Here is a 14,268-nt window from a genome sequence, read left to right as displayed (position 1 = left end):
TCCACTTCAACCACTAGAGAGATCTAGAGACAGTATCTAGGGAGATATCACATATAGATAAGATTGGTAACATCATTTTCTTTCTTAAACTGTGGCAGTTGGAACACTGCAGCACCTTTAGCCGAACACAGAAACTTTTAACGTTAGATATCCCAGTGTATTGTGATGATAATGCAAATCATTAGACACCCGTAAAAAAAAAAAAAAAAAAAAACTGGCAGCTTAAATTATTTTTCTGGGAAATACATAAAAAAACCTGGCCAGGCCAGTCAAATATTGGCCAGGTGGTAACTTTACCCCCAGACCATGATTGCAGGTGAAGGGGCCTTTTTACTGCATATCTCAGCAGAAAGGTGATGTGGGAGAGAATATGGGGAACTGGGTACATGATAGGAGCCAGGGGGACCAGGCAGGGAGGAGGAAGCAGTCAGGTGCTGATGGGGTTGGGGTGCTGTGGAAGATGGATTGTTGGGGGGGGGGAGACTGGAGGGTCAGCGGGGGTGAGAGGAGCCTGGGGAAGCTGGAGAGGGCTGTTGGAGGCAGTGGGAGCCTGCAGGTTATTAGGGGTGAGGGGAAACCAGACACAGCCTCTCCCACTCTGTCCCTATCCCCATCAGCCTCCCCCAGCCCCTCTGCCTGTTGCTCACCTCTTTTCTCTACCAGCCATCTTCACCCTGCACTTGGCAGTGCGCCAGCCGGGGGAGCAGAGAGAAGGGAGGCAGAGAGTCTGCTTGAAATTGACACCACAGTGTCCCTTGGCAGCCGGGAGGAGAAACTGCCACTGTCTGCCAAATGCATCACACATGAGATTGCAGCTGAGATGTAGGCAAGCATGCTGGGCTGCCACGTGTGAGGCTTTGTTACATAACCCTAGCGATTTATGGCGGTATACCTATGCCCCTGAGCAACGCAGTTACACCGACCGAACTCCCAGTGTAGACAGCACTATGTCGAATGGAGGGCTTCTCCACCAACATAGCTACTGCCTCTCGGGGAGGTGGAGTACTTACGCCGACGGGAGACCCCCTCCCATCAGCATGGGTCCACGTTCTGAAACAGATTGAGAACCTCTGGCTTATGCTATCTGGGTCAAACTTGTCCATTCCCAATGCCTGAGCACACAGGCATCCCAGTGACTTGCACAGGCTGCTTAGGAGGGACAGAAAGAATCCTACCCCACTGCCCAGCAGCTGGGTGCACAGCCCCAAAGGGGACTCACTGCAGTCAGTACTACTGCCCACTGCATGCCCTATCTGCTGGACTCACTAGCCATGCTTCCAACGTTCCCCAACCTTCCCTGCATCCCACTGAGTGTGTGATGGCATCTCCCAGCATAGCTTTTCCACACAGCAGAACCAGGGAGTTTTCACTGTCTTTTGATCTGTAGAAGGCTGATAATTATTGTACTACATTGTAAAACGACTTTGCATTACTGATTGAGACTTGCTGTTGGTCTCACTGAAGTGGACTGATGCTTTGCCATTGACTTCAAAGGGCGCAGGACAGGAAAAGGGTGTGCAAAGTGCAATTCAATATAAAGAAAAATGCTTGAAACAAAAATGATGCATAATTTAAATGTAGTTTCCTTCATGTTTACAAGATTTTGTATTGTAATAGGCCAAAGTATTTCAAAATGTATTTGATCTTTTCAAACACTGTCTTTATTGTCTGCTTCTTCCTCACTTTTCCTGTGGTTATAGCAGTTCCCCACACCCTAGTCCTCTTCCACTTTAGACATAGGACTGGAAGAATCTTCCTGGGTCAGTGAGTCCAGTCCCCTGTTATCATAGACAATCCCACCATATAATCCCCTTCATAAACTTATCAGGCTCCTTCTTAAAACTAGTTAGGTTTTCTGCCCCCACAACTCCTGTTGGGAGGCTGTTCCAGAAGCTCACTCCTTGGATGGTTAGAAGCCTTCTCATTTCCAACCTCAATCTAGTCATAGCCAGTTTATATTCATGTGTGCCACTTTGACTACTGCACACTTGTCCTCTCTATTACCTTGCTCCTCTTCCAGTCTGTCCAAAATCAGCTGCCAAACTCCTTGTTCTCAGCTGGAATTCTGTTCAAGTCATCTGCCCTCTTTGAATACCTCCACTGGCTGCCTTTGCCTTGCATACTTCTTGTCTTTTCTTTTTGAGGACCGATATCAATCATCTCTGAGCTATATCTTTCACAGTGGGCCTGAATCTCTTTTTACAGGAAGGCTCCTTTACAATATTCTGGCAGTATAAACAGGTCTTAAAGCATGTGTAAATGAGCATCACGGCCTTTGTCTCTATTTGTGTCTCTCTGTGTCATCCCTTTCACTTCGCCAGTGACACCAGCTTCAAGGCCCCCTTCATTTTCTTCTTGCAGTCCTGCTTCCATGTTTTTTTCCATGACATTCCCTATGTCTGGAATAGCCAGACAGCACTTTTTCACCAAGCTCCTCTCCCCTTCTTCATTTCTACTTTTCCTAAATTCTCACTTCTAGCATGTCAAACTAAGTTAGTTAAATTGGTGCCATTTCTGTGTGTAGCCTGAGCCCCTAATGTTCTCTCCCCCCGGGTACAAAGTTTACAGTCTAAAGTTTAGACCACCCTTAAGTTCTTTTGCAGTATCAGTTTTTGGTAATATTTGAATTGCCCTTTCTGAGCACACACAAATTCAGTAGTACCAACTCTTGTGAATTAATCGCAAGTAACTGGATTTTGGAGCCTGCAGGGGGAGCTCTCATGATAACATGAGAAGCTTCTCCATTCCTACAATTTTGAGGGCTGCTCCAGACACAGCAGCAGCACAATGTGACTACAGGAGGAGTGGAGCCTTCGCCATCCCTGCTGCAGCTGAGCCTTGGCAGCACTTCCCTAATGCACACTGCTCACACACAACAACACACTCCACTCCAGGACTTCTCTTGGAAGAGCAGCTGCTAGGTTCCAGGCAGAGGAGAATCCCTGGAACAGCAGGGAGAGCAGAAAAGGTGGGGGCAGTTGGGGAAGTGTTGCTTCTTGCAAAAGGCTAAACCAGTCCCATCGTGTGTTTCCTGTAACAGTATAATTTATATGAATGATTGATATAAGTTGTGACATAGAAATATTGTCATTATATAGGATCGTTTTTGGAACATTACAAATACTTCAAATATAAAATTGCATATTATTCATGTGTATGAATAATGTGCAATTTTATATTTAAAAATTATAAAGTTTGTGGGGAGAACAACTTTATGCTTTATAAAAACAATGTTTCTAGAGCAGGGAATGGGGGGGGGGGTGGAGAGAAAACCACTGGAATCATGCTCATCCCACAATATATCCATTCCCTTCTAGATGTAAGAGCTAGGGTGACCAGATGTCCCAATTTTATAGGGATAGTCCCGATTTTTGAGTCTTTTTATAGACTCATAGACTCATAGACTTTAAGGTCAGAAGGGACCATTATGGTCATCTAGTCTGACCTCCCGCATGATGCAGGCCACAAAAGCTGACCCACCCAATTTCCCTTATCTCAGCTGTTGAAGTCTCCAGATCGTGATTTAAAGACTTCAAGTCGCAGAGAATCCTCCAGCTTGCGACCCCTGCCCTATGCTGTGGAGGAAGGCAAAAAACCTCCAGGGCCTCTGCCAATTTACCCTGGAGGAAAATTCCTTCCCGACCCCAAATATGGCGATCAGCAGAACCCCGAGCATACAGGCAAGATTCTCCAGCCGGACCCACATTTTACCAGCGATGGCACGTCATTGCTTAATTGAATAAAATCATGTTATCCCATCAAACCATTTCTTATGTAGGCTCCTATTACTCCCCACCCCTGTCCCGATGTTTCACATTTGCTGTCTGGTCACCCTAGTAAGAGCACTACTGCTTAAGGCCCTGATGCTGCAATAAGCATGTGGGTGCAGTAGTCCCCCAAACAGAGCTCATTGCAGGGTTGGGGGGGGGGGTCTAGCCAGATTGTGAATCAAAGGCAAACCTAGCAACTGTCAAAGGAGAGCAGTCAAATATCACGTGGTGTCAGTGAAAGTCCTTTACTGAAGGAGCATTTGTCTAAGAGTTCAATACAAACATTCATCCTGCTGAAATGCAATTCTCAGATGCAGTCAAACCACAGTGAATGAAAGAAGGAAAGACAGAGTATATCACCAGGGAAATACAGAGTTAAAAGATTCTAGAAAGAAAGAAAATACTGATTAGGTACCACCCAGAAGCCACAACCTTACTCCATTTACTCCTTCCCCCCTCAAATAATATCATAGCTGTGTGTTTGTTTGGCTAGGCATGTTCTTTCACAGACTTCGGGTTTGCAGACTACACCCATATACTAAGGAAAAAGAACCTTTGTATTACACTAAAGTTACCTCTCCCTCCCCCTCTTTTTAGGGCTTAGAACATAGAAGAGGAGATTAGTAAAAACACTAATGTAAGGCAATCTAGCCAGCTGTCAATCTCGTTCATGAGGTACCCATCCACCCTGTGTGAGACAAACAGGATGAGGAAGTAAAAAAGAAAAAGTCCCAAACAAAAGATGTTTCTCTTTGCATTCCCCGGGATTGCAGGGCTGTGCGACTGTACGTGCGTTGTCTTGCCATAATGACTGTTATTTGCAGCAGGTGTCACTTGTGAGGCAGAGCTTTACTGAGAACGAATCACACTAGAACTGACTCCTGGGGCGCTGTGTTGCCATTGGAGTCGGATGTCAGGGGGATCCGGATGCAGGGATTTCACACCACGGCAGTGGGCCTGGCGGGAGGCAGGGCAACATTCTCTGCATGTCTGCTGCAGACACCAGGAAGTGACAGCAGAGGGCACTGCCTATTCGGTAGGGCGCTGCAGAGCCAACCCCACCCCACGCCCCCAGACACTTAGGGAACGTCTGAAAAGTGTAAGAGAAAATGGGAAGAGAAAGTGCAAGAAATCTCGGGAACATGCCGGCAGCTTCCTTCATGCTGTGTGCAACAGAGGGGGCACAAAATGTGCAGCTGACAGGAGAAATTGTAAAGTTGCTGGTTAGGACAAGAAAAAGGCAAACAAACCCTACATGAATGTAATTGTAAGAATGAAAAGTGAACATGAAATCAGGTATTCTGGGTATCCCAAGAATACTGGCCCAAATACTGATCGCTTGTACATCAGTGCAAATTCAAAGTAACTCCACTGAGGTCAGTATAATTACTTACTCCTCATTTGCACCAGTGCACTCGAGATCAGAAGTTAACTATGCCATACTGCAGCTATTGTGGCATTATATTTGGTGGGGGCAAAACTGCAATAAATTGCATGTAAAATTTTACCCCACAATGAATTGCCAGGAAAAGGCAGTCACAAAACAGTAGGCACAATTCACTGCAGCTGCAAAACTGTGCCTGCAAAAACAGAAGTCTGGCTAGCAAACAGGCCTTTTAAGAGGGAGGGTCAATGTTGCTATGAGAGTGTTTGCATTTCTTGTTTTTCTTTGTTTTATTTTAAAGTCCCCATTTTCAGAGAGAGCACCAGAGAGGAAAGTCAGAGACCTGAGTTCTAGTCCTGGCTGTACCATTTTCTCACTCTGTGACCCCAATGGGCACATTACATCTCATCTCTATGCCTGTTTGTCTATCTGTAAAATGATCATAGACTTTAAGGCCAGAAGGGACCATCCTGATCATCTAGTCTGACCTCCTGCACATTGCAGGCTACAGAACCTCATCCACCCACTCCTGTAATAGATCCATAACCTCTAGCTGAGTTACTGAAGTTGTCAAATCATGAAAATAATTTTAAAGTTAAGGCAACTAGATTTGGAAGAAACTTAGGGCTTGTCTACTACACTTAAAATGATTAGCAACTCCTTTTTAAAGTACTTTGAGATGTATGGATGGAAAGTGTGATATAATATATGTGTAATATATGATTAATAATACTTAATGCGATTTTAAAATGCAATATTCAAGGATACCACCTCCTCTTCCCTGCAAAGAAAAAAGGGTGAAAAAAGGATTGAAATAATTGAATTGACTTCTGCTACCCTGGATCACTTGTAATTCTTTCCACTTTCAGGCAGAAGCCTCTTAACTGGACAGAGGCACAGACAGACATGAGTGTGAAATTTACAAAGAACTCCCAGTGGACACCTATTGCAATGGGGAATGACTGGATTCAATAAGAGAGACAATGTGGGTGAGGTAATATCTTTTATTGGACTAAATTCTGTTGGTGAGAGAGACCAGTTTTCATGATTACACAGAGCTCTTCTTCGGGTCTGGGAAATGTACTCCAAGTGTCACTGCTAAATACTAGGTGGAACAGATTGTTTAGCATAAGTACTTAACACATTTCAAGCAGGGCCGGCTCTGGCTTTTTTGCCGCCCCAGGCAAAAAAGCCTCCGTCCGGAGGGCGGCAAGCCCCGGCGGGGGCTCCGCTCTCCCCCCGGCGGCCGGAGCCCTGGGAGAAGGGCGGCGAGCCCCGGTGGGGGCTCGGCTCTCCCCCCCCAGCGGCCAGAGCGCAGGGGGCAGGGCAGCGAGAGGGCGGCGAGCCCGAGCAGGGGCTCGCTGCTCTCCCCCCGGCGGCCGGGGGGAGGGTGGCCAGAGCGCTGGGGGGAGGGCGGCGAGCCCGGCTGTGGCCCCGCTCTCCCCGGGGGCCGGAGCGGCGCGCCGCCCCCCTCCAGGTGCCGCCCCAAGCACAAGCTTGGTGGGCTGGTGCCTGGAGCCGGTCCTGATTTCAAGGGACCGTTCAAGGTGAAATGGCCTGTTAACATGTGTCCGGGGAGGATAGGAAGGGGAGGAAGCAGCTGGGGGAGGGTTGTTAGTGGGTTACTACAGATGTTGTAATAAGCCATAAATCCAGTGTCACTGTGCAGGCTGTGATTTTTAATAACAGCGAGGACTCTCTCTTCATGCAGTGTGCACACACCTGCCTCCGCTCTTCTCCCTCTTTGCGGCTCAGGGACCGCGCCACCCGCCTCCCCGCCCCTAGGATTTTTAACAGTTGCTTTTCGTGTGCTTGCGCGGTGCGAACTTTAGACCCGGCCCCCGGCCCTCCCCTGCCTTTAACTAGAAGAGCCTGCTGTCCCTCTAGAAACTTCTCAGTCCCGCCTCCTGTCGCTGCCGCGCCTCTGCTCCGAGCTCCTGCGCTGCTCTCCGCCGCGCGCCGTGTCCACCCCGTGCTGCCGCGCCGCGCGCCGTGCCCACCCAGCGCCCCGTGCCGCCGCGCCGCGCGCCGGCCCCTGCTGCGGAGCGAGCCGCGCCATGACTGCGGAGGAGATGAAGGCGGAGGGGGCTCCCGTGGAGGGCGCGGACATCACCCCCAAGAGCGACGGGGGGGTGCTCAAGGTAAGGCGGGGGCTGGCGGCGGTGCACGGGGACGCACGCGAGCGCCCCCCGGGCCGGGCCGCGGCGGGGAGGCAGCGCTGGGGCCCGCCCGGGCGGGACGCACCTGGCAGCAGCCTGCGCCTTGCCCCCGCCCCAGTGCAGACCTCGGGGCCCGCCGCTCCTTGCCCCGAGCCGGGGCCCGGCTGCCGTGTGACCGCTGCCCGAGCACCGCTTCTCCAAAGGCCGGGCGGTAACCAGGCTACCGGCCCGCCGCGCCGGAGGCATTTACAGCTTCCGCGCTTAAATCTGAGCCTCTCGTCTCGCTCGGTCCCCCCCAGCGCACGGCCACGTGCGTGTCTGCAGCCCGCGGGCTCCGGGGCGCAGCAAGGTGCAGCAGCGGGCTCCGTCTTGCAAGGGGCCAGGCACTTGCCGGCCGCTGCGCCGCTGAGCTCCTCTCCTTCCCCACGCTCCCAATACAGTGAGTGCATCAAATGGTTCCAGCAGCAGCCTTGCCTGGAGGGTGGGAGGCAGCTGGAGTGACCTGTTACAAGTGATTGGGGCCCAAGAGAGCCAAATGCATCCCGTGGAGACTGCAGGCTCCATCTTTAGCTGGTGTAATTGATGTGGTTCCACAGAAATGCAGGGCGCTCTGCTGAGTTACAGCAGTTGAGAATCTGACCCTAAAGGTCCCAGAAAGGGATGCTCCATCTTGATGTGCATGGCCGCCCCCCCGACAAAGATGGAACACTGCATGCTTGGACCTGTAGTCACCTTGGGCCCCACCTCCCCTCTTTTTTAAAAAAAAAAAAAAAAGAGGTGAGGCTGCTATATATCAAATCTTGTGCAGATAAGATGCGGCCTGTAGAGTGTTGGCAAGCTGCAGATGCAGCTCTCAGCTGGGCCAAGTCCCTGTGCCCTTGCATTAAGAGGCATGGTTTATTGCCAAACTGACTGCAGTGATGCCTCTGATCACTCTACCCAGAATGGCAGAAGTCTGACTTCTCTTACTCTCTGCATTTGCAAACCCTGTGTAGCTAGCTTTCTTATTTATTTATTATTTGTTTGTTTGTTAGGTATTGTGTCTCCACTTTCTCCACCCAGACTGCAGAGTAGAGCCCTGCACAGGGCTATTTTTTTTTAATCCCACTCTCTCCTCCTCATTGTCTCTTGCATTTTTATTCCACTTCCATCCCTCAAGTCCCACAAGAGAAGGAGAGATTCCCCCATGCTACTTAACAACAACAACAAAAACAACAACCCAAAGAACAGTGTAATATAAAAGGAATTCAGCTGCAATTTTTTACGTGATAAACTGGTGAGAGGTTTAGTGTTTTCCTGCAAATTAGTGCAGTCTGTTCTCCCCACCCCATCCTGCCCACAAGAAAGTACTTTTTATCTGCTCCTGCTATTATGATGCAGGGATAGCTCAGTGGTTTGAGCATTGGCCTGCTAAACCCAGGGTTGTGAGTTCAATCCTTGAGGGGGCCATTTAGGGATTGGGGCAAAAATCTGTCTGGGAATTGGTCCTGCTTTGAGCAGATGACCTTCTGAGGTCCCTTCCAACCCTGATATTCTATGATTCTGTGATCCCAGTTCCCCTGCAGAGTCCCTTTTTCAAAAGTCTGTTCTGATGATCATGGTTAGTCTTGTTGAAATGTGAGCATGCTGGTCAGTCAGGGCACCCAGATACTGCACCAATAAAGACTATATGGAACGAAAGACTTTGTCCACCCTCCTTTTGGGCTGGGTGGATTTCCTTGGGTCTATCCTGTAACCAGCTGTGTTAACATACGTGTATTTTCAGTAAAAGTGTATTTTCACTCTCTTTAGTGAAAACCAGTAGACTTTTAGCCTGCTTTCCCAGACCAGAGTTGACATGGATTTCTTTTCTTAAAACAAAATCCTGGACTCTGGAGGATCAAGTCTGTCCTCCAAGAAGTGTTCTAGTCATGGAAACAAGGGCAGAATCAGGCCTGTACACAGGTTTTGTAATGGGGGAGGGGGATTCATTCACATGTCAGGGAAACTGCAGACACTTGCATGGCTTATTTGAAGTTTACATAGCATGTATGGGGATGGCTAAAATGCAGCCACTTCATAGAGTTAGCCGCACAACTCAGATTGCTGTGTACTTTGACACCCCCCCACCCCCGATGCATGATGCCTGTTAAGATTTTGAGATGTGATGGATTTGGGTGACTGTTATTTCACAAACCATAAAATCCTACACTGGGGGTGGGGTTAGGGAAAGAAGGAAGGGTAGGAAAATAGGACTTTGACTTTAACAAGATTGTCAAAGTGTTCTCCTGCCAGGAGGGAGTGCAGTGCTGAGCAAAGGAGTGCACCTGAGGGATGCTGCATCACCACTTACCACGCTGCTGTGGGCAAAGCAGCAAGCCACATACTTTCCCTCTCTGTTCCTGTGAAGGGTGGTGCAAGATAGAGCTGACCACAGGAGCAGCTCTCAGGTACAGGCTGTGGACTCAGGAAGTAGCCTGCTGATCCAACCTTTGTGTCTGAGCTCCCATAACACAAGGCCATGGCTCAAGTACAGTACCTTCTGTCCCCACCCCAAGCAGCATGAAGCTTTCCAGTGAGTGAAACAAGACCAGAAGGGAGTGGTGGTGGGGAAAGGAAAAGGAGAGATGCAAAGGCAGTGAACAGAAGAGTCATGGCCTCCATGCCACGACAAGGTGTGAGGGAGACGTGAAGTCCATCCAACAGTTTCTCAGGGGGATTTTATTTAGACACGCGCACACACACCTCTTACATCAGTAGAAGTCCATGGAGTTACGCTGGCATGAAACCAGTGTAATGGAGTTGGAGCACCAGGCCCAGGCACTCCTGTAAAGTCACTCCTGACTGTGTCTCCAGGGTGTGAGGGGAGTCAGTCCCTACTCGCCCAAATGCAAATACACTTTGGTAGGGATCATGGGCTAGCTGGCAAGATGAACTAGCACAAAGAGCAGTGTGGTCTGCCTCTGTTCTTGAGCTACTACAGAATTATAGCATAATTAGTCAAGGGGCTTTTGTGTATTGACTTAGGAGCAGCAGAATTGGGAGGGATGAAACAATAGGATTTTCTCAGTCTTAGAGACCTGTCCAGATTCTGCAGACTGGCTGTTTGTGTGGCATAACCCCACTGAAATCAGTGAGCCTGACAGATCTCTCATACTGCAATTTTTCACTGGTACAGCTCCCTAGATTTCAGTGTGTTGCTCCCGTTTCTCAGCAGTGTTAGATTACAATCAGACCCAATGGCTGTACCTTGGTTACTGGAAGCAGCATCTGGCCTATGAGTTTGGGCCCAGCACTTGTGCTTTTCAATAAATAAAATTAACCTAAAAATGAGAGCATAGGGAGCATAGTCATACTATGAATGGAAAAATTGAGATTCTCTTGGAAGGGAAATGTAAACATTTCATTCAGGATAGGAAATTGAAAATACTGTCAGTATTGCAGGTGATACTTGCTATCATCCAAACTGAATGAAGCACAAAAAGTAAACCACACATAAGTGGTGCAAGGTCAGGCACGGCTCTCTTTTTGTTTGGTTGGTTGGGTTTTTTTTTTTTTTGAGTGCCTAAGCTGAGACATCTTAAAGGAATTTGACTCTTCAGAGTGGGTGCCCAGCACTTTCTGAGAGTGACCCCACTTCAGGGAGGTCTCAGATTGGCACCTCCACATCAATAGCCACTCCTGACAATTCAGGTCTGGATTTTATTATTATTTTTTAATAAAAAAAAATTCTAAAATCTAAAGCAGCAGGTGGCATACAATTGGTGACACCAAGGGCTACTCTGGTAATTTTCCAAGACCCAAAGTCTATGCTATATTTCCATGTAAATATACTTGCCTAAATCCAAAAATAGCGGCCTACAACCATAGCAGTTGCTTGAACGTCTGTCTTCCTTGACAGATGTCATGAAGTTGTTTGTCTCAGTTCATCAGCAATATTTTTTTTTTTTTTTTAAGCAACCCTCAGATTGGGTGGGAGGGATGGCAGCTATTGGCCATCATGTAGTGGCTGACGGGTTGTATTTAGCTTTTGGGCTTTTCTCCCTATATAAATCTATACAAATAGGGGAATTTTTTTTTCTGTTACAGCTGGCACTGGTGGCTTTCTATTATTATAACACTCTGTTTCAATTGCTGATAAGTCTGTCAAACTCTATCATTCTGGACTGAAACTCTGTGCTTGCGCTCTACCTTAGGTGCTACAGTTCAGTCCTTTTCAAGAATGAAGCTGGTAGGAGGGGCACACAGGAGGGTTCCTATTACTGGGTAAAGCCTCGTACACCGCTACCTCGATATAATGCGACCTGATATAACAGGAATTCGGATATAACATGGTAAAGCAGCACTCCGGGGGGGCGGGGCTGTGCACTCCGGTGGATCAAAGCAAATTCGATATAACGCGGTTTCACCTATAACCCGGTAAGATTTTTTTTTTTTGGCTCCTGAGGACAGCGTTCTATCGAGGTAGAGGTGTACCTTAGGAGGAAGGCAAGTAATGTTTCCCATGTTACAGATGGGGTAACTGAGGATCACAAGGTTGCAGGAGGTTACTGCTTGTCGAGCTGGGAATTGAGCCCAAGTGGCAGTGCTGCTTGGAAAGAATATGCCAAATCTGTGTATTTGGATATGTTGTCTGTAAAATGGGCTATCCCCCACCACCTTTACAAAGTGCTGTGAGTCCATGGATGAATGAGTACCATGTAACCAAAGAGCTTTAACTCTGTCCCCAACTAGATAACACTTGGATTTGGGACTAGAATCCAGGAGTCCTAACTCCCCATCTAATGTTAGAACATGTCCTCACACAGAAAGAGGCAGGGCTTCTTTTTCATTCACTGCACGTACGTTTTAGTACAAAGTTCTACCTCTGTGGTTAAGACAGCCATAAAGCATATGCACAAGGAAACTGAATTAAGGTTTTGTGGATTACCTTAATTTTGGCACTTCCTAACTTTTGGGTGACGTCCCTTTAAAGTCTGGGGAATGAAAAGTTAGCTGATAGTGTCCCTTTTCCAAATAGGCACTATGCTGTGAAGCAATTATGTAAGCAACTCTTTGCTAACATATTTAACAGTAGTTTGGTCAATGTTGGGATAAAAATATTTCCATGAGTATGTCAGTGATTTCCTCTCAGTAGAGCTGAGAGGAAGTTAATCTCACTCATTCATGAAATTGTGATGACCACCTTTCTCTCCCTGCCATAATAATCCCCAGTGTTGTGCTAAAACTGTCTCTCGTAAACTTTCCCATTTTGTGCTGGGTAAGTCCTGTAGTTGGATTTAGTTACCATTTTTAAAAAAACAAAACAAAAAACAAACCTCCATTGGAAACCTGATATTTTCACTTGCTTCCTTTCAGACAGTTAGTGCATCTTTAAAGGCTGCAATTTTCAAACCTAGTGCCTGTAGTTAGGCTCCTAAATCTAGATGGCTAATGCATATTTGGATGCCTCAAAGCTTCAAAAATGTTCTTGCTCTTTCAGAGCAAAAAGTACACCTACCAACCCAAAATAGTTCAAATGCAAGAATAGCTTATTGTAGCCAGGTAGTATTTTAGGGTGAATAAAACACAGTAATAGTAGTAATCTCCCCAGTTGGCATTGTCCAGGAAATCTGTATAGATACAAGGAAGCTGAGAGAGCTGTTTTCCGTAATTTCTAATCTAAAGAACAAAGTGTTACCTCTTAGGATAGTTTAGGTCTGCCTAGTGTTATACACACGGCAGAGTTATGTGACTTTGTTATCCAAACTGTATTTTTTGTATCCAGCTCAGTATCACTTATTCAGCATTTCTTTCTCAGGTTATCAAGACGGAAGGAACTGGGACAGAGTCTCCCATGATAGGTGATAAAGTGACTGTCCATTATACAGGATGGCTTCTGGATGGCACAAAGTTTGACTCTAGCCTGGACAGGAAAGACAAATTCTCATTTGATTTGGGGAAAGGTAACATCCCATGTTTTGTGTTTAACAGTCTGTTTGGCACCATTCAGACTGAGGCCCCATGTATAATGATTGTGGCTCTATTTAATTGTTCCATAATTGCAAATTTTAAAACTCCTACATAATTGTGCTCCAGGAACTAAATGTTAATTTTTTAAATTATTAGACGATTTTTGAAGAATACACTCCATTCACATTCAGGAGGTTGTCAATGCAGCAATGCCTGCCTAAGGGGTTTGTCTACATGGGAAGTCATTCCTGATTTATTCTGCCCAATTAACTCTCTGTATGAATGTTCTTAGTATGGAATAAGAATGCCTTCTTTCAGATTTTCTTAATGCACTTCCAAAGCGGATTAAGCTAATTTGGAATAAGGCATTCTTATTCCAGAACAAGATCATCCACATAGGAAGTTAATCATGAAAAACTATTCCCCTTTAAATAACATCCTATTGTAATATGGATTAATTTCGTCATGTAGAGAAGCCCTAAGAATGCAGATGGTCTGAAACAATAGCCTAGATAAGTGAACTGTCACATTCATCTCAGTGGGGGATTCACCCTGAACTGTAATGATAACTTAAAATATCCACACTGGCCATTTCACTCCTCTCATCCTGGAAGAAACCTCAAGCAAGCCATGTCTATTTTTGATGGTTGGATATTGAAGCAGATTGCAGTGGGGCAGTTGTCAAACTGTGGAGGTGGAGAATGAGGAAACCAGCCCCTCTGCCCCTAAACTTCTAAGTCATCCTTGGTCAAAAGGGAGCAGGAAAGAAGAAAAGCATGCCTCAACTGTCTCCTTGGTGCCAGAAGCCTAGTCACTCCTTCCACCATTTCAAAACTTCCAGCTTCTCCCAGACATCTTGTACCTGGCACTTACATTTTGTCAATACGAAATTTCAGCACAGTTAAAATTAGGGGCCAGGGTAAAATTGACTGCCCTAAAATAATTAGCACAAGGAATAGTGTACCAATTGGATAAGGGGCAGTGAATAAGAGGGCTTGGTGTGGCCATGTCATCGGAGGTTTAG

The 14,268-nt window shown here is 46.9% G+C and overlaps 1 protein-coding gene across 2 annotated transcripts in view; it reads left to right on the top strand.

The window, feature by feature from the left end:
• The first annotated feature begins 7,128 nt into the window (after nt 1-7,128).
• The window catches only part of FKBP4 (FKBP prolyl isomerase 4), a 26,225-nt gene continuing 19,085 nt past the window's right edge, over nt 7,129-14,268 (top strand). The window contains exons 1-2 of one of the 2 annotated variants that reach the window (XM_029914260.1): nt 7,129-7,295; nt 13,093-13,237. In XM_029914260.1, the coding sequence (XP_029770120.1) occupies nt 7,212-7,295; nt 13,093-13,237 (229 nt within the window). In that variant the 5' untranslated portion in view covers nt 7,129-7,211. The remainder of the gene's footprint in view (nt 7,296-13,092; nt 13,238-14,268) is intronic. The other variant, XM_029914258.1, reaches the window with a different exon arrangement.

This window comes from Terrapene carolina, unplaced genomic scaffold (genome assembly GCF_002925995.2).
Source record: "Terrapene carolina triunguis isolate 2854851 unplaced genomic scaffold, T_m_triunguis-2.0 Scaffold33964, whole genome shotgun sequence".
Taxonomy (NCBI): domain Eukaryota; kingdom Metazoa; phylum Chordata; order Testudines; family Emydidae; genus Terrapene; species Terrapene triunguis.
Note: the sequence above shows the minus strand (reverse complement) of the source record. Positions and strands in the feature narration are given on the sequence as shown.